This window comes from Prionailurus viverrinus, chromosome A1 (assembly GCF_022837055.1).
Source record: "Prionailurus viverrinus isolate Anna chromosome A1, UM_Priviv_1.0, whole genome shotgun sequence".
Taxonomy (NCBI): domain Eukaryota; kingdom Metazoa; phylum Chordata; class Mammalia; order Carnivora; family Felidae; genus Prionailurus; species Prionailurus viverrinus.
Window position 1 is genome coordinate 24,880,977 of NC_062561.1, and position 25,940 is coordinate 24,906,916.

General features: G+C 43.7%; 1 protein-coding gene across 2 annotated transcripts in view; it reads left to right on the forward strand.

Annotated features, from left to right (window-relative positions):
• The window catches only part of LCP1 (lymphocyte cytosolic protein 1), a 53,493-nt gene extending 29,829 nt beyond the window's left edge, over positions 1 to 23,664 (forward strand). For both annotated transcript variants that reach the window (XM_047864785.1, XM_047864786.1), the window contains 9 exons: positions 647 to 789; positions 3,021 to 3,116; positions 4,678 to 4,873; positions 6,938 to 7,016; positions 7,879 to 7,993; positions 8,901 to 9,034; positions 15,852 to 15,975; positions 19,124 to 19,248; positions 21,944 to 23,664. In XM_047864785.1, coding sequence (XP_047720741.1) covers positions 647 to 789; positions 3,021 to 3,116; positions 4,678 to 4,873; positions 6,938 to 7,016; positions 7,879 to 7,993; positions 8,901 to 9,034; positions 15,852 to 15,975; positions 19,124 to 19,248; positions 21,944 to 22,076 — 1,145 coding nt within the window. In that variant the 3' untranslated portion in view covers positions 22,077 to 23,664. The remainder of the gene's footprint in view (positions 1 to 646; positions 790 to 3,020; positions 3,117 to 4,677; positions 4,874 to 6,937; positions 7,017 to 7,878; positions 7,994 to 8,900; positions 9,035 to 15,851; positions 15,976 to 19,123; positions 19,249 to 21,943) is intronic.
• The last annotated feature ends 2,276 nt before the right edge of the window (positions 23,665 to 25,940 follow it).

Here is a 25,940-nt window from a genome sequence, read left to right on the forward strand (position 1 = left end):
GGAATAGCGAGAGGACAATTGTCATTATTATAAACATTTTTTTAAATGTTTACTTATTTTTGACACACACACACACACACACACACACACACACAGCATCAGAGAGAGAGAGGGAGACACAGAATCCGAAGCTGGCTCCAGGCTCCGAGCTGTCAGCACAGAGCCCCACACGGGGCTTGAACTCACAAACCGCAAGATCGTGACCTAAGCCAAAGTCGGACGCTTAACCGACTGAGCCACCCAGGCGCCCCACAATTGCCATTATTATGAAATTGATCTCTTCAAAGCAAAACTGTTGGCATATTGTGAAATGTGGTCCGATGGAGCCAGAGGAGCGTTCTGAGCCGGTAGTCTTGGTTATTTCTGCGTCCCTGCCCTGGTGCTCCTAGGCACAGCTTCGAGATTCACTGGCGACTTGCCTTTCCCACCTGAAAAATGAGGACAGTAGATAAGCTCTCAATACCTTACATTTCTTTTCAGGGAATGATCATAAAGCGTTTATTCCGTGGGACAGGCTTATCAATACCATTACCCCAGAGAAATAACATTGCCACGTTGGCTTTCCGGAAGAGCCCAGGGAAAGTTGTAACTGCTCCCCTCAGCTATCCCCTGGATTTATCTTTCTTTGGCTTTTGTCCTTCTTCAGCTCTGATTGCTCTTTTGAGAGAAGGGGAGAGTCTGGAAGACCTGATGAAACTCTCCCCTGAGGAGCTCCTGCTGAGGTGGGCTAATTACCACCTGGAAAACGCAGGCTGCAACAAAATCAGCAACTTCAGTACAGACATCAAGGTAGGAGACGTGTGCAGGGAAGGGGAATTGGGCGTTAGTGGAAAAAAGACAAAGACTCGAGGCTACGTCTGTCACGTCTGTCACTTCAGAAGCTCTCGGGTTAGTGAGAGGGTGGCTGGTGTCCTGGGAACTGCTCGATCCTCTCCAGGGTCCTTGTGCAGCTCTCCCTCTGGGCCCCACGCAGATCTGTCCAAGGTCCTAGTGACTTGGATGCAGCAGCCTCCAAGGGAGATGGGCCTCTCCGGAGCCAGAATGTCAGCAAGCAGAGGGAGGGAAGGGCGAGAGGTAAGACGGCTTTTCAAGGAGGAGGGTATGTGTAGGACTGTGATGCCTTTCTCATGTTATCAGTGGGAGCATCAGATGAGAAGCCTTTCCCAAAAAAATGAGGATTACTCTTCTAATTACACGAAGAATACCAAACACGGTATCTCGTGCATGCCAGGTACCGTTCTGCTTTATACATGCATTGGCTCATGTGATCCTCACAATAAACCTTTGAGATAAAAATTACTATTTTCTCATTTGACAGATAAGGAGACTGAGGTTAAAGAGAATTTAGGTACATGGTTCAAGTTCGCATAGCTGGGGAACGAGATCAGGATTCAGATCCGGCAGTCATGGGGACTCCATGGCCCCCATCTTTGACCATCGGACTTACCGCCTCTCTAAAACAGCTCGCGGATTTCTTGAAAGGTTTTCATTTGCAGAAACCAGAGTGGTTTTTAGAAGCTAATGATCCTGGAAACCATCTGCAATGAGAATTTACCCCAGGGCATGTAGAAAGGCGGGCAATCCCACAACAGAGATCCAAAGGGGGAAAGGCTGAGGGAAGCATGCACTGTTTCAAAACTTGGTGAAAAGTTCCACGTCAAGGTGAAGGACAGCTGTTGACATTGAAGATGTGCTGAGGTAGAAAGAGCTTAAGGAGACGTCAGGAAGATCATAAGGCACTCCCTAGTAGTAAACGGTGTGAGATGCTAGGGTGCAGCATGAGAAAAACATTTCGGTCTCCGCCTTCCCAAAAGCTAAAGAAATTTTCTCCCAAGAGCCGGAGGAAAGGTCACATGCTCACCAAAGTCAACCCAGGTTTATATTTCTTTAAGTGACAGCTTCCCCCTGCTGTGGACTCAGTGGCTGCCAGGCCTGGTGCCAGTTAGACTGAAGCTTCTAGATGGGAAGTCCCGGATTCTTTAGGACCTAAGCTAATCATGCAAAATTAATTTTCTAACTCTACAATTTTCACTAGTCGTTAATAGTCTAGCTACCACCAACCAAAGAGGGGTTTAACTGGAGCCGGACAGCAGCATTATCTTCCTTTCGTCCCAACAGTTAAGCTCTGCACCTGTTTCAGCCAGAATTTTCAAGCTTTTCATCCAAAATTAGGCTGCTTCATCTGAGCCATAAATGTATCTGATTTCCCATCACTAAAAACTGCATTTTTTAGAATAATAACCATTGGAACTAGCAAGCTGAGCATATACAAGGGTTGTGCCTGTGATCAAAGAACAGCTGTATCCCGTCCAAGGTCAGTGCTGTGACGTATGTCAGAGCATCTGGCAACTTTGGGGGGTTTCAATCATAGGAAGTCAGCACAGGTGGGGAGAACACCCGCCCCCGAGTGAGTAAGGTTTATTAGTATATCCAATCTGCTAAAAATTTAGCCATCTTTTTCAACTTCGTGGTAAACGTTAAATGCACTTGTCGTAGTAATATCTCCTTTTATGTAAAGATTGTTTGTGAATGCTTCAACCTTCTGTCTCTGAAATCTTTCTTTTTCTTTTGCTGATTGTCCATTTAAATGTATTTTTAAACTCTGCTTTAAACTTCTGCTTCCTTTTCCTGTCACTTTTTTTTTAAATTAAACCTTAGCTGACTGACTTCTACAGCAATATAAAGGTATATATATTTTTCTGTATACAATTTAATACAATATACATAAAGTATTTTTCTCCCCTAAGAACCACAGAGTGGCATTTGCCTCTTTGGATTGCCTTGTGTGTATGTCGTATATTTGTTACACTCCTTTTTAAAAAGAAAGTCCAATATGGTATGTAAACAGACAAATCGAAAATTCAAATTAGTGAATGTTTCCAGCTTTGTTAATTAAGTTGCATTCTCGAATGACAGTCCAATAAGAAAATAGAATATGTTTGCTTTGGGGAAATTATTGTCGTGCTAAGTATGTAATTAGCTGCGCTGTTTTGAAATTGTAATTTCTTAATTTCTCACAGGACTCAAAAGCTTATTACCACCTGCTTGAACAGGTGGCTCCGAAAGGAGATGAAGAAGGTATTCCCGCTGTTGTTATTGACATGTCAGGACTCAGGGTAAGGCCGTGTCCAAAGTTGCATTTAGAGGACATGATATTGTGTTGAGAGTTCTGTCGCCCCACATGACGCTGACTCCGGGGCTCCGCGAGTGGATATCTCTGCATAAAGCCCTGCTAAGGCCGTTAACAACAGTTAATGGTTTGGGATAACAATTGTGGGAAATGGAATCTGAAAATGGACGTTAAGGAAAGAAAGAAACTAATACCAATCCAATGCCACACACTTCTGTATGTGTCTTGTCATTGAATAGCACTCAACAACACCAAGAGGGATCATTAGGTTCATTTTTAGGTACCTGAGTATTATTTCTAGAAACCAGTGGGATATTTAGGCAGATAAATAAACTATCACTTTGTCATTGAAAAAACCGAGTCTGAGAAGGATTAATTAATATGTCCGAGATCATATATATGACAGATTATTGGAAATTATCGGACCCAAGGCTGGGGTCCTTTTCCTCTGGTAACAATAAGGAAAGACTACATCAGTGGGGATAATAGGAGAAAAGGGCTGGGTAGGATTGTATGAGTTCTTAGAAGTGTCTGGTTTGAGGATTCTTAAAAACAGTCAACACAGACTTTAGTTTTTCCACCACTTTGGTATTGACCTTGAGAGGTTACCTTATCCATGTTTGTGCCTCATTTGCTATCATTAGAGTTAAGTCCAATCAGTTAACGTTAAAGTTAACTCATTTCTGAATGAGGAGCTTGTGAAATGTATCATGTACAATGTCATCTAGTAAAGCATTATATTAAATCAATTTAAGTTCTGTTTTCTGAAAACTGGTGGTTTCATAGACTCTTAAGAAGTTTAAGAATGGTGGACCGCATTTCAACGAAACTTTACCTTCTAGTAAGAGTCTACTTACAAAGGACTGAAGATCCTCTAGAACTATTTGAATAGACTTTTAATATATCAAATCCTCAATGAAGTTTACAAAAGCCAAATTGCTCTTATGTCCTTCTCAATGACACTATATAGCTTGCCTATCAGTGACACTATGTCGCTCACCTATCAACGATAACTATGTGGCTCACCTAACTGAGCACATTTTATTTTGAGTTGCAAGTATACCAACTCAGTTTGGGAAAGGTGGTTACACTAATCAGAAGCTTTTAGTGACAGGTGTAAATGTCTTCGATGAACTGAGAATAGGAGTATAATTTTTGGTGATCCCATGAACACTGCTGGCAGACACAATCTCACGGACTCTGTGCAAGCAAATAATAAAAGGAAGCTTAATCACAGAAAATAATTAAGATCAACTTAAACGATAAGATCGTAGACTCTCTTTAAAGATAGGACAACCAAGCATTCATCTGAAGTGGTTCTGTATAGAGATGAGAGATTCAGTTACTCCATTTCTGAGATTCCTTTTACTTGTAACTTGCTGATTTCAGTTTAGGCAAACGTAAGTAATAATATGCTGTGGTTAAGAGTCTATCTGAGGTTAAGCCCTGAGGGTTTCAGTATGGTTCCCATTACTGTTTCATGTTCCCTGCCTACTTTGTGCATGGGGGGTCTTGACCCAGCCTTGACATGACCTTTGTCGTTACAGGAGAAGGATGACATCCAGAGGGCTGAATGCATGCTGCAGCAGGCAGAGAGGCTGGGCTGCCGGCAGTTTGTCACAGCCACAGATGTTGTTCGAGGGAACCCCAAGTTGAACTTGGCTTTCATCGCCAACCTCTTCAACAGATACCCTGCTCTGCACAAACCAGAGAACCAGGACATCGACTGGGGGGCCCTTGAAGGTAACTGGAAACCTGTCACTTACAGGTTCGGAAAGGCATTCACAATTCTGATTCAAGGGCAGTTTGAAATTACCTGCTAAGCAAATGGGAACCCCTCACACGTTGGGGAAGGTCATCAATTCTCTGGTATGTAACAAAGAGAATAAATAGATTAACCAAGTCAATTACAACCTAGCAGAAATAATCAAGTACCATTATGTCACATCCATTATACATAGGCTTCATCCATTACCAGAATTAAATGTTTTACGGAAGACAATGCATTTAATTATAGGATGAAATAAATTCTGAGTTCCAAAAACCTAATTTATGTACTTAATGGACTGAGTGTTAATTCCTGGAGGCAAGAGGTTGCAGTCACTCTTCATCTGAAAATATTTAACTTAATGCTAAGAGGTGTTTAGTGAGGTTTTTGTTTTTGTTTTCTTCGATTTGGATTGGGGGGGGGCGGGTGGAGAAGAGTAAAGTTTTGAGGCAGCATCTCTGACGGTTGGAATTTGGGGGTTAGTGCCCTAAGATTGAACATGTAACTATAGTCTGGTTCTTTTTTCCATCATGAATTAGTTTCAATATTGAGACCAAAAAAAAAAAAAATCAAGACAAAATTGATATTAAATGAATATCACCAAAGAAAGGAAATCCAGATTTGAAGTATTGATTGTTTTTGTTTTCTGGTTTTTGTTTTTCTCTGTGATGCTTTACCCGAGCTGGATGTGCAAAATCAATCTGTATTCCAACAGTGGTGCATTTGAATCATTTGATAAATTGTGGTCAGGGGTCCAGGCATTTTGTTGACTACCGAGTACATACATCAAGGCCTCTAATCAGCCACTTCCAGCTGCTTCTAGAACATCGCCATTTGGTCCCTCCGCCATCACTTGAAATTCAGCATGCGCCAAACAGAATTGATCATCCCCCCCAGCCCCCCACCCGCTCCCAGCATCGCCTTTCTGCCCTCCGGCCAGCCCACCCACTCTCCTTTAGAAACTCCATTTTCACTAATCATACCACCTTTTGTCTCCCCAAAACCCTGCTTTGATATTTTCCTCTTCTTCACCTCTAAATCTACTGAATTAGTAAATACTAATAGTTCGTCCTGCAGCATGGCTTTTAGATTGTTTTCCCTTACTGCTTTCTGGGCTCTTATTAAATCATACACCACCCAGTTCAGTAGGTCTTAAGGGCCTGGTCCTCTGTTTATCAAGCACTTGAATGTGTCCATGTGCCAATGGCACACACTGTCCCCTCTGCGTATTTAATTTAAATGCACATTGCCTTTCAGTAATTTCGCACACTGCTGCCAGGCACATCACAACACCACCTTCATTATATCTCTGCCCTGCTCAAGAATTTATTACAGTAATAATAATAAAAAAAAAAAGAACCCATAATGACTGGCATTGTTTAATATATCAACCAACATCTGGTAGCTGGCATTCAGAGATCCCCGATTCCAGTTCCAGCCACTAGGCAGCCTTATCTCCGCGGAGAACACAGATCCCTGAAAAATGAGTTCCTAATGGTTTTGACGCAGACCTTGCCTGCCACTCCTCTTTGTGTTCCTGTCTACTCCGCCTCCTCTCCCCACCCCTTACTCGTCCCTCAAATCCTCTTTGCTGTCCAGATTCCACTGGTCCTGTAAGTGAAGCTCAGATTCCACTCCCTCCAAACTTAGCCCACGCTGTTCTCTCTCCTTTCCGAGCTCAAGGGGCAAGTATGTTTGCCTCCTATGTTAGTCGTCTAGCTTGCGTGATCGCACTTTGAGGCCTGAAAGCCTTGTTGACCTTGAAAGAATGTTAGCCTCTTAAGTGGTGGCTCTGAACCGCTTCCCCACACAGGAGCTCGTGCACCACTAATGGATGGTACAGACACACACTCATGGAATTGGAAGAGAGAAAAAAATTAACCGCGTAACAAGTGTCACCCAAATCTATTAAGGTTTATTGAGTAAATTTTCTTCATTCTTTGTTTCGTTTTTCGGATAGCCTCTTGAGTAAAACTTTGACCATAAAAAAGGCCTCTCTTCTTAGGGGCCTGAAAGATAACGGGTCTTCATTAATTTAGGTGAGACAAGAGAAGAGCGGACATTTAGGAACTGGATGAATTCCTTGGGCGTTAACCCTCGAGTCAACCATTTGTACAGGTAAGGATATGTAGGGACTCATCCTGTTTTTTGCTTTTTTTTTTAAACATACAGATATTTTTTTTTAAGTTTATTTATTTATTTTGAGAGAGAGTGAGAACAAGAGGAAGAGGGGCAGAGAGAGAGGGAGAGAGAGAGAGAGAGGATTCCAAAGCAGGCTCCACGCTGCCAGCGCAGAGCCTGACACGGGGCCAGAACCCGTGAACCGTGAGATCACGACCTGAGCCAAAACCAGGAGTTGGACGCTTAACCGACTGAGCCGCCCAGGCGCCCCGTGGAGGGACTCATCTTTAATGTGAGACACCGAGACCTTGGAAGATCCCTGGGGTCTCAGATATCTCTGTGGCATGCAGTTCTCTTCCCCAAATGTGTGCATCTTGGTGAGAAGGGGGATGGTCCCAAATGGAGCCACACGTGTTGAATCTTCAGCCGAGAAACTCACTTCCATTTACCATCTTTGCTGAGTGTTCACTAGAAAATCATAAGCCGGAAACCGGACAGATTTACTACATGTTGTAAGCCTGCGCTCCGCTCAGACGCAGGCAAAACAAACAAACAAAAAAGTTAAGTTCATGGTGATGAAGTTAATGGCGTCTCCCATGCCATTTGTTGAAGCCGCATTTCTTTTCCTGGAGGCAGCGTGTTCTGGCTTATGGGAGCATAGGTAGTCACACCTGGGAGAGACCGTGAGGAAGTTTCTTCAGTTCCTCTGAGTCAGAGCTAAAGATGAAGCTTCTAATACTAATTTTGCCAGGTTGTCGCAAATGTCCCTTGTGCTGATGTATGAAGAAGTGCCTGCCCACTGCGGGCCCTTACTAAAGGGTGGTGATCTGAGGATCCTTTTCTGTTTGTTTTTGTTCAGTGACTTATCAGATGCCCTGGTCATCTTCCAGCTCTATGAAAAGATTAAAGTCCCTGTTGATTGGAACAGAGTAAACAAACCACCATACCCCAAACTGGGAGGCAACATGAAGAAGGTAAACAGTGACTCTTGCGATGTTCCAACAGGCAGGTGAAGCCATAAGCCTGCGGGAGCACCCTGTGAATACTTGATTAGGGGGCCAAACTTAGATAAGTAATGTTTATCCAGGGATTAAATTATAGTACAGCAATCAGAAGCCTGAATAGTTTCATTACAGTGAGCCCATTATTTCAGTTGATTACTTATTTATAATTCCACATCGGATGTCTTTAAACATGATGATGTAAAAATTCTAATTAAGATAATTAGAGCGAGCAGGACTACAGGGTTGCTCTTCCACCAGCAGGATCCTTATTCTTATTTTCTAAAGAATTAGAGCTTTATACGGGCAGTTTGACTTGTACAAAGAGTTTGTCTCATGTCAGCACAGTGGGGACACATTGTTTCGTAAAAGTGGAAGTGGGGTTGGCACAAATATTTCTCACCATTTCTTGTCCCTTCGGCTCTTAACGATCCAAGCGTAGCCATGGGAATACCTGTCCCACGTGTCAGCCCGTTATGTGCACGTAAAATGGAGGATCCGGATTTTCTGTGTCCGCCTCCACAAATTCAGCTGTTTTAGGAATATTATGGACAGGTAACTGAGCGTGGCCCTCTGTTTCTGTGGTGTGATACAGCCATGACAGTATTCATAATAATGAATTCATTTTGGTTTTGCACTTGGAGTACACTAGAAATATATATTTTTTTTTTTGGTGGAAGTGAGGGGTTCTAGTTAAGAAAAGATGGAAAATTCTTTGACTAATTAGAATCCCAGAATTGTAGAACCAGGCAAGTCTTGAGAGATCGTTCAGTGTGACAATATTTATTTCATTTTGTGTCTTTATTTTTATTATCTCATCTGGTATGTCTCATCATAAATATGGTGGCATTAGAATGTGTTCCTTCTTGCTCGTTAACAGCTTGAGAATTGTAACTATGCAGTGGAGCTGGGGAAGAATCAAGCTAAGTTTTCCCTGGTTGGCATCGGTGGACAAGATCTCAATGAAGGAAATCGTACTCTAACGTTAGCCTTGATATGGCAGTTAATGAGAAGGTAATGTAACTCGGGGAAGTGGCTTTTTATTAAGGGTATAATCAACCTGGAAAAATACTAGCAAGTTTTCAAGAATGTGACACAAACCAGCAAAACTACATTTTAAGCTAAGCTTAAAACCAAAGTTGTGTTTTGTTATTTTCCTGTCATTTTTTTTTCCTTTCAAGTCTTTAAATTTTCTTTCAGGTATTTTGGAACTCTGTTATTAGATTTCTAAATATTTTAGATGGCTTGTCCTTTTAATGAACCACTCCTTTCTCATCATGGCATGACCTTCTTTATTCCTGGTAATATTCTTTTCTTTGAAATCTACTTTCTCTTTTTTTTTTTTTTAAATTTTTTTTTTCAACGTTTATTTTATTTTTGGGACAGAGAGAGACAAAGCATGAACGGGGGAGGGACAGAGAGAGAGGGAGACACAGAATCGGAAACAGGCTCCAGGCTCTGAGCCATCAGCCCAGAGCCTGACGCGGGGCTCGAACTCACGGACCGCGAGATCGTGACCTGGCTGAAGTCGGACGCTTAACCGACTGCGCCACCCAGGCGCCCCTGAAATCTACTTTTTCTGATTATATTAACATATAACTACTCCAGCTTTTTCTTGATTAATTTTAACATGACATATCTTTTTCCAATCTTATTTTTAGATTTGTATAAATAACAAATTATCTTTTAAAGAGGCTTTCAAAATAAGGGGAAAAGGTGCTATACTTACTTAGACATTTGCCATTCCTGGTGCTTTTCTTTTCGTGGTGCAGATCCAGATTTTCATCTGATATCATTTGCTTTCTATCTGAAATATTTCTAGTAGTGTGAAATCCTCCACTGGTGAGGATGCATTTCAGCTTCCACATGCCTAAAAAGTCTTATTTCATTTTCATGTTTGAAAGATATTTTCTCTGAGTATGGAATTCTAGGTTGGTAGTTTTTTCTTCCAGTACTTTAAAGATAATGTTCTTTGTCTTCTGGCTTGCATTGTTTCTGCTGATAAATCTGCTGTCATTCTTAACTTCATTCCTTTGTACATAATGTCTTTTTTCTCTGGCCTATTTTCAGAGTTTCTCTTTATCACTGGTTTCAAGCAAATTGATGATGATGGGATTTGGTGTTTCTCATGCTTGAGGTTTGTTGAACTTCTTGAAACTGAGGGCTTATAGTTTTCATCAACTGTGGGAAATTTTGGTTTTTATTTCCTCAGATATGTTTCCTGTACCACCCAGCACAGTTTGTTTTTGAGGGACACATATTTGTCCAAATCCACACATATTTGGTCATTTGAAGTTGTCCCAGGGTTCATTGATACTCTATTCATTTTTCCCCTGTTTCATTTTTCCTCACTACGTTTCATTTTGGATCATTTCTATTGCTTTGTCTTCAAATTCACTGAGCTCTTTCTTCTGCAGTGTCTAATCTTACATTGGTTCCATCCAGTGTGTATAATTTTTCTTTTTTATCTCAGACATTATAGTTTTCATGTATAAAAATTTGAGGAGGGTCTTTTAAAAGGCATCTCCTGTATCTCTTTCCTCTACCTTCTTGAACATATAGAGCATAATTATAGTAACTGTTATTTCTGAGTCTGTTTCTATTAATTGATTTTTATCTTCATTATAGGTCATATTTTACTGCTTCTTTGCATGCCTACTAATTTTTTATTGTATGTGAGGCCTTGTGAATTTCACCTTGCTATGGGCTGGATACATCCGTATGCCTTTAAATATTCTTAAATTTTGTCCTGGGATGCAGTTAAGTTACTTAAACACAGTTTGATCCTTTGCAGGCTAACTTAAAAGTTCAATTAGTCTTGAGCTAATTTTGTCTCTCAATACTGAGATAATCTCCTGTGAGTACTGAACTTCAGGTTCCATGTATCATGAGGTTTTAACACTCCAACTGGTGGGAACCAAATTATCTACAGTGCTGTGTGAGTTCCAAGAATCATTCTGCCCCTTCATTTCTGACAGCTCTGGTCCCAGTCTCTGGTAATTTTCTCACATACATGTGCTGAGTTAACTCACTTTACCCAGCTAAAGACCTGTGGCAAACCCTCTGAAAATGTCTGGAGCTTTCTTTCTAGATGAATCTGTCCTTTCCCGGCAGCTCTCCCCTCTCTGGTATTCTGCCCCACAAATTCCAGGCACCTTGGCTTCCTTGAGGTCTCAATCCTGTCCTCTCAACTCAGAGGGACTACTGTGCTCCGTTTGGGTTCTCTCTCCCTGCGTTGCAGCCTGGAAACTCTTTGTGTAACACACTGGGATAATCTTAGGGCTCACCAGATTTGCTTTCCTTATTTCAGGGGCAGACTGTTTTGTGCTTCCTATTATCCAGCATCTGAGCAACATTGTTTCATATGTTTTTCATTGTGTTTGGGTGTTTAAGGCAAAAAAGGAAATCTGGTCCCCCCTTACCAGACCATGGCCAGAAGCAGAATTTCCTGTTAGTTCTTCACAAGACAATTTTTGATACCTTTTAGAGTTTAATATAAACTGAATTAATGTGAGAGCCATGTGGCAATGTTACTTGAAGAAGGTAGAATATAATATGTAAGTAGAAAATAAATTATCAGAAAAGTCAACAATTTTTGGTGCAAAATCATGAACCTGGGAAGAATTTAAGAGAGCAAATCTGTAAATATAAAATAGTTTACTTTTAAAATGCTTCACACTTTCCCCCTATACTGATAGCCTTGACCAGGCAGAAATCTTACAACCCTTAATTAGAACCTATGTTACTGTGGCTTAATTCATTTTCTACCTGGAAGGAAGTTCCAGGGGCCACATGTACATTACATTATGTCTAACAAGTGAATGACAAAGATAAGGCATGTAGCGTCTCTAGGCACTCCAGCTTTATTCCCCAGCCACCGTCTATACATCTTGATACTCATAATGGCCCCATAAGTATGGCCCCATAAGTATGGCCCCATAAGTATGTCAGGCGATGCCGTATAGTCAGAAATGATCATAATGGAGTTCGCTACCCGATTCACGTGTGCTTTACCTGGTGTAGTGCTCAACTACCCATCTCTAACCCGAGGTCTCCTTGAAATTTAAAGGCAGACGTTACAAGGCCCTTCTGGCCCAGAAGACTTCAGAACTAAAGAAACTTCAGCTCCGTCTTTCATTTTGCTGCGTGCATTTAGAACGTCACTGAAAGTGCCCAAGGGCTGCCCTAACCAGCATATTTTCAGAAACACGTGTGACCTATTTGCGATTGTCTTTCACGTGTGTTTTTAATTTGTAATAGACTGGCTTCAGCTGCTGATTGCTTTATTTATTTTTTTAATGTTTTATTTATTTTTGAGAGAGAGAGAGAGAAAGAGAGAGTGAGCAGGGGAGGGGCAGAAAGAGAGGGAGACGGAATCCCAAGCAGGCTCCATGCTGTCAGCGCCAAGCTTGACATGGGGTCTGAACTCACGAACCATGAGATCATGACCTGAGCCAAAGGTGGACGCTTAATCAACTGAGCCACCCAGGTGCCCTGATTGCTTTAAAAAACAAAACGAGTCGTTTTAGTTACAATGGTTAAGTTGACTTTTGGGTTTGAATATGAAATAATCTTTGATATTTTCTGTTTTAATGATAAAAAAAAAAACAACTCAGGCCATTGTGAGTTTTATGAGACCTGAAAATCACTTTGTAATAGCATCTTTGTTCTGTACATCTTATAGAAATGTGGCCCGATGCCGTACTTTACGGCTGGTGTACATGTGATAAAATCTAGGCTGCAGCTGCTGTCCCACCTGGTTAATAAGTCACATTTCTCCTGAGCCTTTACTACAGCATGGTGCATATAAGAAAGTGGACAGACAAATGCATTTCTGTTGAAGGCGATGAAATGACTGATAATTATGTAAATGCTACCAGAAGGGATTTTTTTTTCTCTGTGTGCTACACATTCACAGATCTGTTAAATTTAGAGCTAGTTCTAGCCGGAATTTATTTCATCGGATTGCACAGATGTGCTAATTTGGTCATTTATCTGGCCAATAAATGGCATGTCATCCCCCCCCCCCCCCCCCGCCCACCAAGAACAAATGAGAGATAAATGTGTGCTTAAACCTCCCTTTCCCCTTCAGTAGCCTGGGAATTGTTCTCAGATTAGAAAGCTGGCAAATAGTATGTGTATAAATTTGGAGACAAAAGCTAGATAGGAGTGAGCTGCCGGCAGACGGCAATGACAATTAGACTCCAGCAAATGACCAAAGAGGCAGGCAAATGAGGAATTCACCCCAAATCAAACAGGCCGTGGGCAGTGAATTTGGGTTAGGTCTTTGCGAAACAGAACACCAGGGCTTGTCCCTCTGGGTCAGACGTTAAATAAATCAAACAAGCATCGGAAGGCAGGAAAGCAAGCCAGTAATCTTCGCAGACCCTCCAGCGCTGCACATGCCCACCTCATCAATCCTCTTTTGTTGAATCAGGCAGTGGCTGAAGCCAGAGCTCACGACACCCTTTCGCCGTGACAGAGGGCTTTTCAGCACCGCACAGTTTGCAAACACCAGTGATACTGGGATCCTGTCTAGAAGTTCCAGTTCAACATCAAACATGTTTGATGGCGTGGAGGAAGATGATCAATCTTCCTACCAAGGAAAATCCTAGGCAGACATGGGCCAGATGGATTTTTGTTTCAAATTTTGAATCTACAGTTAGTACTCTGTGGACTGTCCAGAATTGAGACTCTGCCCTAATTCTATCCTTTCTTTTTACCATTTTTACTTCCAGGTGGGTATATGATTCCATTTAAACCGCTACACCTTCCTCGAGGTGGGGGAAAGGCAGTTTTGTACTCGGCAGAACTCTGGGCCACCCCGAGGGGCCATACTCAAACCCCTGACCGCAGTCAGCTGCCTCCATGATTTTCTGCGTGTCCCTAAGTTTCCTTGTTCCTTGGTGGCTGGCTATTTGTGTTTGCACAGATAGACTTTTGTGTAGAGGTGAGCCTGTGTGTACCGCTTCCTTCCCTAGCTTCTGTCCACTTACGGGTGTTGGCAGGGAGGCACCACTTCCTCTGCCTTTCACAATCCTTCCAGCCGGCCTAAGAACCAAATTAACATGAGACCGCTTAGTAGGAGAAAGTCAAATTTAATTTTGTAGGAACAGGAATCCACACAGACATGGAAATTCCAAAGATGGTCAGGCAAAATGAGGTATATACATCCTTCTGAAATAAAGAGACAGGGTTAGGGTCTGGGACTTCGAAGGGAAGAAACGCAATTTGCGGGAAGGTGAAAAAAAGTAAATGTTTGGGAAACAGGTGTTTGGTGGGCCACTCAGAAACAATGGACATGGAGAACTTTGATCAAAAAGAACTTTCTAGTTTCCTCCCAATCTACTGCACCTAGTTCATAGTGTAATGCAATCAATTATCTCTGGTGCTGGCCCTCTTCCTGGAGCAGGTCCTCTATCTAAATTTTTTAAGGCCCTCCTAGAGGGAGGTAAAGAGCTTTTCCTGAATCTGTTGGGTTTTGATGGCTTTTTAACTCAAAATAATCTGTATGCCCTTGGTTCCCTACACTGTCAACAAAGCAGTATGGGCCTCCTGACAAAGGGAAGTGAGAACACATCCCTGAGATGAGCGGAGCCTCCAGCAGATGAGCTCAGTTCGCCCCATGAGGCTGCATAGAGACATGACCCGATGAAGCATGAGTTCATCTGCCTTCTCTTACCACGTTCACCAGGCAGAAATTCCTAAATGTTACAGTAAATGCTCGTAAGTCAATACCCCTGCTCGCTCTCAGGGAACACGAAGCCACTTATGCCAAAAACCATCATCTTCATGAACTGATCAAAAACTAGGGCCTTGTTCTAAGAGAGGATCATTTTGAAAAGCTACCTGAGACTTACCCCATTTGTATCCTTTACTTCCTTAGCATTTGATCCTATCTCTGGGCCCAGACTAAGCATTTCTCATCTTGACTTTCTCCTTGCTTTCTGTGGGAGGAAGTCATTTTATTTATTGCACCTACCACTCCAGTCTCTCATTTACTAGAGCTTGAAGCATCTTTTTACCACCCCCCCCCACACACACACACCCAAAACCCAATTCTCATAATAGTATGTGTGAAAGGTGATTCTTATGCTCAGGCTAGAGATCCACTTTAGTCCATGTATGCCTAGTATTTCTCTTTTTATGATGGAAGAAGGAGACTCTTTTGTATTTTTTCCTTTATTATGTTGGCCCTTGGGGTTTTTTGAACATTGAATTGTTTGTCAGTTTTTAGGGTTCCTTTACGAAGAGTGTCACTGTTTTGGGGTTTTTTTGTTTTTTTGTTTTTTGTTTTTTGTTTTTTTTCAACGTTTGTTTATTTTTGGGACAGAGAGAGACAGAGCATGAACGGGGGAGGGGCAGAGAGAGAGGGAGACACAGAATTGGAAACAGGCTCCAGGCTCTGAGCCATCAGCCTAGAGCCCGACGCGGGGCTCGAACTCACGGACCGCGAGATCGTGACCTGGCTGAAGTCGGAGGCTTAACCGACTGCGCCACCCAGGCGCCCCAGTGTCACTGTTTTGAATCCTTTGCTCTGTTTTCCTTTCCTTCTCTTCTCTTGTGCTTTCTCTTCCGACCCAGAGCAGTGACTGTGCTCAGAAGGATGTATTTGTTCTGCATTTCACTATAATAACGATAAAGCTACATTTTAAATTTCCCTAAAAGGAACAAACGTTATTTTTTCCCCCCCACAAACCTAACGGTATCTAGGCTCCGTGCCGCGGCATTTCTAGAAAGAAAAGAACACTTCTACCCTGGCTATTTTCTGTGTCATTGAATTCCTTAGCAACTTTTCTCCAGAAATCATTCTTGATTTTTTTTTTTTCAGGTACACCCTGAATATTCTTGAAGAAATTGGAGGCGGGCAGAAGGTCAATGATGACATTATTGTCAACTGGGTGAATGAAACATTGAAGGAAGCGGAGAAAAGTTCATCCATCTCCAGTTTCAAGGTAAAAATCTTAGTCTACCGCTCACAGCCACCTGAGCTCTATGCTAATCTTTATTGTTTTCACTCCATTTTAAAGTGACCTTCAGTGTGAGGTATCTGAGGCCTCCCCCTCCAATTTTGATTTTGCTTGAATGGCCCATTATTGTTTTGACGGTCACGGGCCATTTCATTGACAAATTTCTTGTCACTTTCTCCTGAAATAATTAATTTAAAAAACCCATCGTTTCAGCACCTTATTTTAGGCATGTTTCTTCCAAAGTAGCATAAAATATAATATTTTTTAAATGTGCGTGGCTCCGTGATTCAGATTTTTAGCATAATGATGGTGAAATGTAAAATGTCAAAAGATCTCCCGTGTGATATTTTTTCGGAGAAAAGTAGTTGTGTACTTGTATCCAAATCCCATTTTTATTAAAAACAGCATTATATTTTATTAAATTTCTTAACTCGTGTTTCATGCATTAGTTGGATCCTTCCCCTAGGGACCTGCACACCTGATTCGTGTCATCATGTCTGGACCGTCTTAACTATGGTTTTTTTTGGTTTAAAGGTCAGGAATTAGGGCAGGGGACCCCTTCAGCGTCTGTATTTCTATGATTGCAGAGGCTGTTTGTCACCATTCAGTCTTCTGCTTCAAAATCGGGAAAACAGCCTTCTGCTTCAAAATAAAGAAAAAAATTTAAAGTTTCACCCCACCGAAAAGAGTAGGAAGTATTTCTGAGTTGTGCTATACCAAGAGCGCCCATTCCCTGTGAGCTCATCACAGATAACGGCTGACCCTTCCGTCTGGAGAACTTACTAGAGGCAGGAGCAGAGGCTGGTGAGAGGCGCAAGCAAGGTCTAACGAAAGAAGATTTGGAAAGGCAGGCTTTGTCAGAGCTACTGGACCCTGCTGTGGTGGCCGGGAAGCAGCTATGGGAAAGTATATATATGAATGGGCATGGCTGTGTTCCAATAAAACTTTATTGATAAAAGCAGACAACGGGCCACGTTTGGGAGCACTCTCAGTATGGAGAGTGCCCTGAGTAGCAGGGGCTCCTTGCTTATGATGTCTCAGGTCATCTCACAGACATTGTGAAGGCAGCTTTACTGTTTTCCTCATTTTATAGGTAAGGAAACTGGAACTCAAGTAATCGAGGTTACAGCTAGTAATTGCAGGGGAGGATCCATCAGGGAGCGGAATGCGCCTTTACCTGCAGGGTGAGGTTACCGAGCAGTGTGTATCTCTAGGTCGCTTAACCATTACTATGCAGGGATTGGGTAGATAGCCCCGAGGTGCAATATTTCTGTAACACACGTGCCGCTGGGGCCCGCCAGGTCACCCGGGGGCTTCTGGGGCCTTCTCCTGGGACTCACTCCTGGGAATGTTTGACAGCTCTTTGGTTTCTTGTGTTGCTCTGGGCTAATTTTCTCCTGTCTTCTCACTAAGTCATTATAGAATTGATGAAGTAAAACACACACACACACACACACACACACACACACACACGGAAGAAGTCAAATTAGCCCCACATTCTTTTTAAGTGAAACCCTAAAAAACTGAACACACTTCACTCTTGATGAACCATTTTGGAAATAGCCCTGGTCCCCTCCTCATCTGTGAATGCCAAGTGCTGGTCATCTCTGCCCATCGGCACTTCGGCAAGATGATGGGCAGAAAGTAAGAGAGACGGCCAGACTCAGACCCTTCCATTTTGTTTCCCTTGCGGCTGTTCATCAAGGCTCAGGCTAACGCTGGAAATGGTTGTGATTGCATAGTAATTTATTTTTGTGGTAGTTCTCCTATTACCAAGAAGTAAATAAAAGTGGACGCTTTATCTTTTTAAAAATATCACTCTTCGTCTTATCCAGAGGACCAGTGCTAGAGACCTAGCACCTTGCAGGGGTCCTGTAGCTTGTTTCTTACTAAGAATTTATTCTGAGGGGCGCCTGGACGGCTCAGTCAGTTAAGGATCCGACTTTGACTCAGGGCATGATCTCACGGTTCGTGAGTTCAAGCCCCACGTCAGGCTGTCTGCTGTCAGCACAGAGCCCGCTTCGGATCCTCTGTCTCCTTCTCTCTCTGCACCTTCACTACTCACTCATGCTCTCAATCTGTCTCAAAAATAAAAATTTAAAAAAAACATTAAAAAAAAGAGATTTTTCTGATTTGGACCCTCCAGGTGTGCAGTGTTTGGACTTGACTGTGCTCAGACGGTGTGGGCAGCTGCCTCTCCATGTGTGCTCACAGGTCCCCGGGACGGGGGAGAGCACGTGGGAGCATCCATGGCTCTATGCGTGAAAATCAGTGTTTCACAGTGCCAGAGAAAAGAGCCCAGGATTTTAAGTCCGAGTACTCAGGTTCAAATCCCAGCTCCACCACTTATGAGTGAGGCACTTAACCTCAGAAAGTCTCTTCACTCACTATAAATTAAGACGAGATGCCTATACCTGGGACTTGCAGTGACACGTGAGGTAGTCTAGAAGAAAGTTCTGGGCAAACAGTGAGGCACCGACCGTCACTGCATTTAATCACACAACTGCCACAACCACCTCCTTAGACCCATGGACTCTATTCTTTCCCTGAGGTCTCCAAGAAACAAGCGTCCTCTGAAACTCCTGCCCAGCAGGGGCCTCATCATGATCCCTGCCAGTCACTTCCGGGATGTCATATGAACCTGTTGCCATTCACTGTTTGCCTGTGGGCAGACAGTGGGTTTCCTCAGCTTAGTGAGGCAGGCGCCAGGAAGTTGGTGACGCCCCTACAGAAGCTACAGTTGACTTGCAACACCGTGTGGAACACTGTGGCATTTCCCAGTGTAGGCTGTATTTATTTCGTATTTAAGACGAAAGATGGGGCGCCTGGGTGGTTCAGTTGGTTAGGCGACTGACTTCGGCTCGGGTCATGATCTCACAGTTCGTGAGTTCGAGCCCCGCGTCGGGCTCTGTGCTGACAGCTCGGAGCCTGGAGCCTGCTTCAGATTCTGTGTCTTCCCTCTCTCTACCCCTCCCCTGCTCACGCTCTGTGTCTCCCTGTCTCCCAATAATAAATAAATGTTAAAAAAAAAAAAATTAAAAAAAAAAAAGATGAAAGAACCAGCCATTTCCCTTGAGCTGAACAGAAGTAACTTGGGGGCATATCGATGGACCAACTCTTTCTCTCTGCGCAGGACCCGAAGATTAGCACAAGTCTACCTGTTCTGGATCTCATTGATGCCATTCAACCGGGTTCCATTAACTATGACCTTCTGAAGACAGAAAACCTGAATGATGAAGAGAAACTCAACAATGCAAAGTACGTAAACAAACCTGAGGCCGGGGAGGCGGGGGACCCAGCTGGCAACTGGATAGCTGTAAAGTCTATTGCTTGTGCTTTCGCACAGTTTATTGCACTACTGATGTTTTTTCTTCTCATTATTTACTGTGTCCCATCATCATTATTTTAGATACTGTACAATAGCAGCTTAAGACTCCTTGTGTTAAGCATGGGGGCAAGACCAAGAACAACAAGAATATTCTTCCAGTTGAGAAGCAAGCCTATAGTTTCATAAAACCAATGTCCTAATCATAATCTATGGGAGACTTCCTAAATAAAGTACATGGCAGGCCCAAATATAAACATCCCATTTGTGATTATCCGTGGATATGAATAGGCAGGGGGTGGGGTTCAAGGCCAGAGTCTTTACCAGCTTGAGAGCGGCTCCCTGAGGGCAGCTTTGGCATGTAGAGTGAGGGTCAGCACATGATGGTCTGTGAGCCGAATTTGGTCTGTTGTCCGCTTTTGTAAATAAAGTTTTATTGGCATAGCCGTGCCTGTTCATTTATATATTTTCTGTAGCCGCTTCCCTGCTAGAAGGGTGGACTTGCAAGTCATTGCGACAAAGCCCACAAAGCCTAAAATGTGGGCTCTGTGAGTTTTTGTGGCAAGTTTGCTGACCCATCCTCTGGAGGAGTGCCTTTCTCGGAACAGGTTGTATCAGTTTCCGATGGTGGTCGCAACCAAATACCACGAACAGGGCAGCTTAAAACAACGGAAATGTATTGTCTCACAGTTGTGGAAGCTAGAAGGACAAGACTGAGGTGTCGGCAGGGTTGGTTCCTTCTGAGGCTGTGAGGGAGGGTCGGTCCCGTGCCTCTCTCCTCGCTTCTGGTGATGGCCAGCAGTCCTTGGCCAGCAGTCTCTGCCTTCCCCTCCAGGTGATCTTCTTCCCTGTGTGTCTATGACTTTATGTGGCTGTCTTCCTTCTGTGTCTGTGTCTCCTCTATGACCTCTATGTCACTGGTCATACTGGGTTAGGGCCCCACTCTACTCCCCACTCTACTCATCGTAGCTAAGTACATCCGAAACAACTTTCTTTCCAAAGAAGGTCATCATCTGAGTTACTAGGGGATAGGGCTTCCATCTATCTTTGGGCGGAGGAGGGGGGGGGGACACAATTCAACCCATCAGAAAGTTCCAGAATTAACAAGTTGAGTAGTGCCCGGCAGCCCTGTATGTTCATAACCTCAATAGTATTCTTCTTTTCACAGTTTGGGGAAGCGTAGGTCCTTTGTTCCTTGTATGCTGGAATTACAAATGGCAGTTACAAGAGATGGTGGGGGGAGGGGGTACGGGGTACTATGGAGGGGACAGGAAGGGAAACAAAGCTCTACGGAGCAAGTAACATCTAAGATGAGATAAATTGAAAGGGCAAGTAATAAAGAGGTGGGGGTACCCAGGTGAAGGAGGCAGAAAGGATGCTAAAGGGAGGAATATGTGTGAAGGCCCAGAAAAAAGAAAAAAAGACTTGGGCCTAGTTTTTCAAGGGGAATGTGATGAGGCTGAAGGAATTTGAAGCTCCTCAAGTTCACTTACAGAGCCCAAGGTCGTAGAATTACTAAGTGGTCCAGCTGAGATTCAAAATCTGATTTCAGAGCCCAGGCTCTCGAGCACTCTTCTCCAAGGACAGGATACAAAATTACTGAGAAAAATGGGTAAAAGCAATTCTACAAAAATGCCCCAAAATGGCTACGTTATGGTGGCAAGATTTGCATGATTTTTTGAGGCTCTTGTTTCTAATTTTTCAACGATTCCCCTCTCCCTTTAATTTCATTGATCATCAATGTAGAGGCAGTGATTGAGACATGAGCAGGAAGCAAAAAATTGGGACCACTCCTGCCTGAGGCCCTTAATTTAACGTGATCAATAGAGTAAGAGTTAAGTTGGTTTACAGAGCAGAGGGCACAATGGGGCCTTGGGTGGCAGGGAGAATCTCTTGAGTTGCCATTGTGAAGAGGTGACTACTTACAGATTATTACTAAGAGGTAATCGCCGAGGCGAAAAAAAGAGTTTCCAGGTAGTAGTGTGGGCTCATTTGAAACGAGATCATAACTCATAAAAATGATCTTCATATGATTATAAAAACAGAGCAAACTGTTCCACTGGAGCTGTGATAATTTTACGTGAAAAATGGGTACTGTGAAACTCTGGCTATTCTCGTGTTAGAGTAGCATAAAAAAATGCATGCCCCCGTGGGCAACAATTGCGACGGGGCAAAGAATGAAACTGACGCGTGAGGCCAAAGTATGAGACAGACGCATCTCCCCTCCTTTCTCCCTTGTGCGAGTGTTTCTGTCGTTGCAATGCGGTCCAAAGACCTGTCGCAGCACCCATCCTTTTCAGTCCTGTGACCTGTTTTGCTGCCCTGCAGCCCGAGCGGATCCTCTTGGGGAAGGCATCAGAAGCGGCAGGAGCTAGGGAGGTCCGTAAGGACAGATGAGAGATTTTGTAATTTTGTAATTGTCGTGAGCGGCCGAGCTCGGCTCCCAGAAGCGGAAGGAGGCTATGACTGGCTCCCGCTGTCCCAGCCGTGAGTCGTGCAGAGCATAGGGCATGTGGCACATGGCGTGTGGTCTGTGGTATGTGGTACGACTGTAACTCTGATCCTAAGGGGTCCCCTTCATCCGCTGTTCCTCAGGCTCCCCTCATCCTTCCTCTTTTCTCCTTTTAGGTATGCCATCTCCATGGCCCGAAAAATCGGAGCAAGAGTGTACGCCCTTCCAGAAGACCTGGTTGAAGTGAATCCCAAAATGGTCATGACAGTGTTTGCTTGCCTCATGGGGAAAGGCATGAAGAGGGTGTAAGGCCCAGAGGGGAGGTCACACACACACACACACACACACACACACACTGGCTGAGCACGGGACACCTACAAGAAGCAGGGGGGCGATTCAAGCCATTCCAGAGTTTTCAACCCGGTGACACGACACAGGATTCCAAAAAGTGTATATTTGTCCAGCCAGGTAGCCTGTCCGGTATTTAACAAAAATGCTTCATTCTTTGCAAAAAAAAAAAAAAAAACAAACGAACGCAACATCTTAAAAATATTTTTTTATGGTTGAATTTATTGCCTCTTTGAAAATTTGGAGGGGAAAAAAAAAACACCTTATCTTCCAAGGCATCCTTCATGCTTTTGCCATTAGTCACGTTTAGTAGCTGTGGTGTTATTAATTTTAATAGTACTTCCAACTGGCTTAATTTAGCTGCCTTTTTTGTTCAAGGTGAGAACCAGGAGAGGGGGATATCACCAAACCAGTTCTTAAAGCCTGTTTCCGGAAGGCAACATTTGCTCTGTTACGAGCCTCACCTTCTGTTCCCCTTCTCCTATACTCTGTCTCCTCCGGCTTTGCTCCACACTCTCTCCAAACTATACCTTCTCTGTGGCCCACCCCTGCTGCCCGCTGTCATGTCTGAGCCATTTGAAGCACCTGACGAACCAGTCAGGCTGGTGGGGTCCCCAGAATCTCAGGAGACCTGCGGAAGTAAAACGTCATCAGAGCCTTCCCTCAGAACTAGGGTCCCAAATGTCGTGAAGTTTTGGTTTTGTCAACCAATAGGAAGCTTCTGCTTTTAACTCTAGAATTTGGGCTCGGGCCAGGTCTAACATCTTCAATACTGTGCCTTCAGAAAGATTGCGAACTCCAGACAGGTGACGTCCAAGGAGGGTGTCATTGAGAATCCGACCACTAGGGGGAAGTGTGGAGCCATAGCAAAGCCTCTGTCCCCCACCCACCGTGGTGCCGCCTGGGGTATGGCTAACTAACCACTCAGCTCTGCTTTCCTTTGCTCTTAGATCTTAGTGCATCTGGTTGCTGCAAGGCCACACTGTCAGTGTTTACTTTTTTGGTACTTCAGATGCTTTTTGCCACCCCCGGGCTCAAGGGGCCGATGTGTGCCAATGAACAGTGCCACCCTCCACAGCGTTATGTACACCTAATGACATTTAAAGAATTCTGAAGCCAAACCACAGGAACAGTGTGAATTTGAGCAGCCCGAATAGGTTATACGATTTCCGTGAAAACATACTGAAGGCTAAAGAGCCACAGAGCATTGTGAACCAACACTAGGGTCCCTCCGTCATGGTGACAAGGCTCATCAACGAGGTATCTTGTAATGGAACTTAGCCATTTTCCAAAGCAATTGAAACGCCTCGCCCTGCATCTGTTCCCTGGCAGCAGGTTCGAGAAGCCAGTATGTGGCTTCTCCTGGCCCATAATCTATATTTCTGCTGCATCTGAACACAAAGCAGTTGGCTTTATATTAGACTGAACTTAATGTAGCCTCAGATGATTCTCCCCCGCCTGCCTCCTGGAAGATTGTTACTGCCTTAATGGAAAATGAAGATAAAATAGTGATCCAGATCTCTCCAAATAAAGTGTTCCCTTCATTAGATGTCTCTGGATGTTTCCTTTTGAAAGTTTTGTGGGCATGTAGTATAACTTGTTATTTCATTCAGCCAACATGCAGTAAAGGGCCTAATGGGTGTGGTAGGCATTGTGCCAGATGGCAGAAATATGCCGCTAAATAAGTCGCATCGTGCTCAGCTCATCAGGAAAGACTGAGGTTGAACAAACTGGCAGATGTGGTAAGTGATAAGTAACAACAGAGGGAGACAGCCTTAGAAGAAATATTTTAGCTAAAAACTGAAGAGTCAGTTGGAGTTGGACACATTGAACCCAGTCATGAGCAAAAGCCAGACGTGGAACTTGGTGCAAGATGGCTTCTAGGATGAGCCAAGAGGGAATCCTTTCTGGCTGGCTGTATCTGATGTCCCCTCTCTAGCCTGGCTGTCCGCACGTTGGCCGGCGGGATGCAGGACGGGAAGGAGCGTGGGGAGAATGCTGAGGAATTTCGCCGCAGCCCGGATCCTCTCAGGTGAGCCACTGTGATGGAGAAGTGCCTATGTGGCAGGGCCAGCAGACGATTGTCACACGCACACAGCTGCCTGGAAGCTGGGAGTCCCGGCTTCACCAACAGCTTCTTTCTGGAGGTGGCTCTTTCCCAGCCTGAACATTCCTGCAGCTTTCACACTCAGGAGGTAGCCGCCTTCCTGTATGACCGAGAGGCTGCAGATAGGAGTGGTTCTGTTTCGTACAAGGCTGAGTTGATAGCTCACCTGACAAAGTCCAACCAGGCACAAGGAAGGAAAACTCAGCCTCTTGGGGAAGAGAAGGCTAACGGAGTCTACCAGGCTAGTCGTGATAATTTTTCTAAATTTCAAGGTTACTTTTTAAATAGTCAATCCAAATATGGCATCAGAAGTTAAAATCATACCAGAGGATTTACAGTGGAGAGGGGCCCAACTTCCCACCTCTGGGTCTAGAGGTGTGTGCCCGGAAGCCAGCTCCCATCACCTCACTGGAGCCAATTTTGGGAGCCTGTTGTTAAATCATTGTTCGAAAATGGCCGTGATGGAAGTGTTTACGCCACATATGTGATCCAACTCTACAAATGGGGCTCTTTGTCTTATCCCCAGAGGGCTGGTTTATCAACTCACCACACCCCCCTGCCCCGTCCCCCGGTTCCGCTCCTGGTCAGCAGCCACGGTTACTAATTCCTTTTGTATCCTTCTAGAAATATTCTATACACATAACGCACACGCACACACACCCCTTTTTTATTACAAATATTAGCATACCATACCCATAATTCTGCATCTCACTTTTTTTTTACTTAACACCGTGTCTTGGAGATTGTTCCATATTGGTATGCATAGACCTGCCTCCATCCTTTCGTTAGGGTACCGTCTTTTATTATCTAGATATCCCAAACTGCACTTAACCAATGGCTTATAAATATTTAGGCTGTTTGATTGTTTGCCTCAGCAAATAAGGCCACAGTGGATAATAATATGTCTCCTTCCTGTGCACAGAATGTTCATTCTAATTTGACCGGAATTTATCAAGTTCCATCTCGATCAAAGGTATTAATGTCGGATAGTAAAGCATAGGTCCTCTTTTAAGTTCCTTCAAATTATCTGACAAAATGGATCCTTCAGCTGATCCCAACTTCTCCATTTTATACCTAAAGGAGCATGTTGACTTGAGAGCACGCGTCTCTTGATCTCAGCGTCGTGAGTTCGAGCCCCACACTAGGCATGGAGCCTACGTAAAAAAAAAAAACAAAAAAACAAGCATACCGATCCAACAAGGAGATAATGTGCGTACACGTGCACGCACAAAATGTAACAAAAGGCATAATGTGATAAACCCTATAACAAATTGGTAAATAAGGTATGGGAGCTCAGGGGAAAATTAATTCTGATTGAAGGGTTGCCAAAACTGGGAGAAGAGGTGTCCTCCAGTGAATGGGAAGGCAAGAACCATGCTTTATACATGTCAAAATTCCCTGCAGAACCAAGCATTTTTCCAGACTTTTAGTAAGAGCTCAGTAGCGCTCTCAAAATTGATTCATATTAAACATAAGTGTTTCCTGACCATGAGAGACGCCAAACAGAGAAGGTCACTGGGGGGAAAATGATAAAGCCGACATGCATACTCAGGTTTCAGAATGGAAGGTGTTCCTGTGTGTGTGGAAATTATGAGAGGCTGCCTGATGCAATGTGATGGACTAGATGTACTTTTAAAGTCTCACCCGGAGTGATTTTATCCACCTACACACACGCACACAGTCTAGTCTGTTCCCGGAAGCAGAGCTGCGGTCTTGAT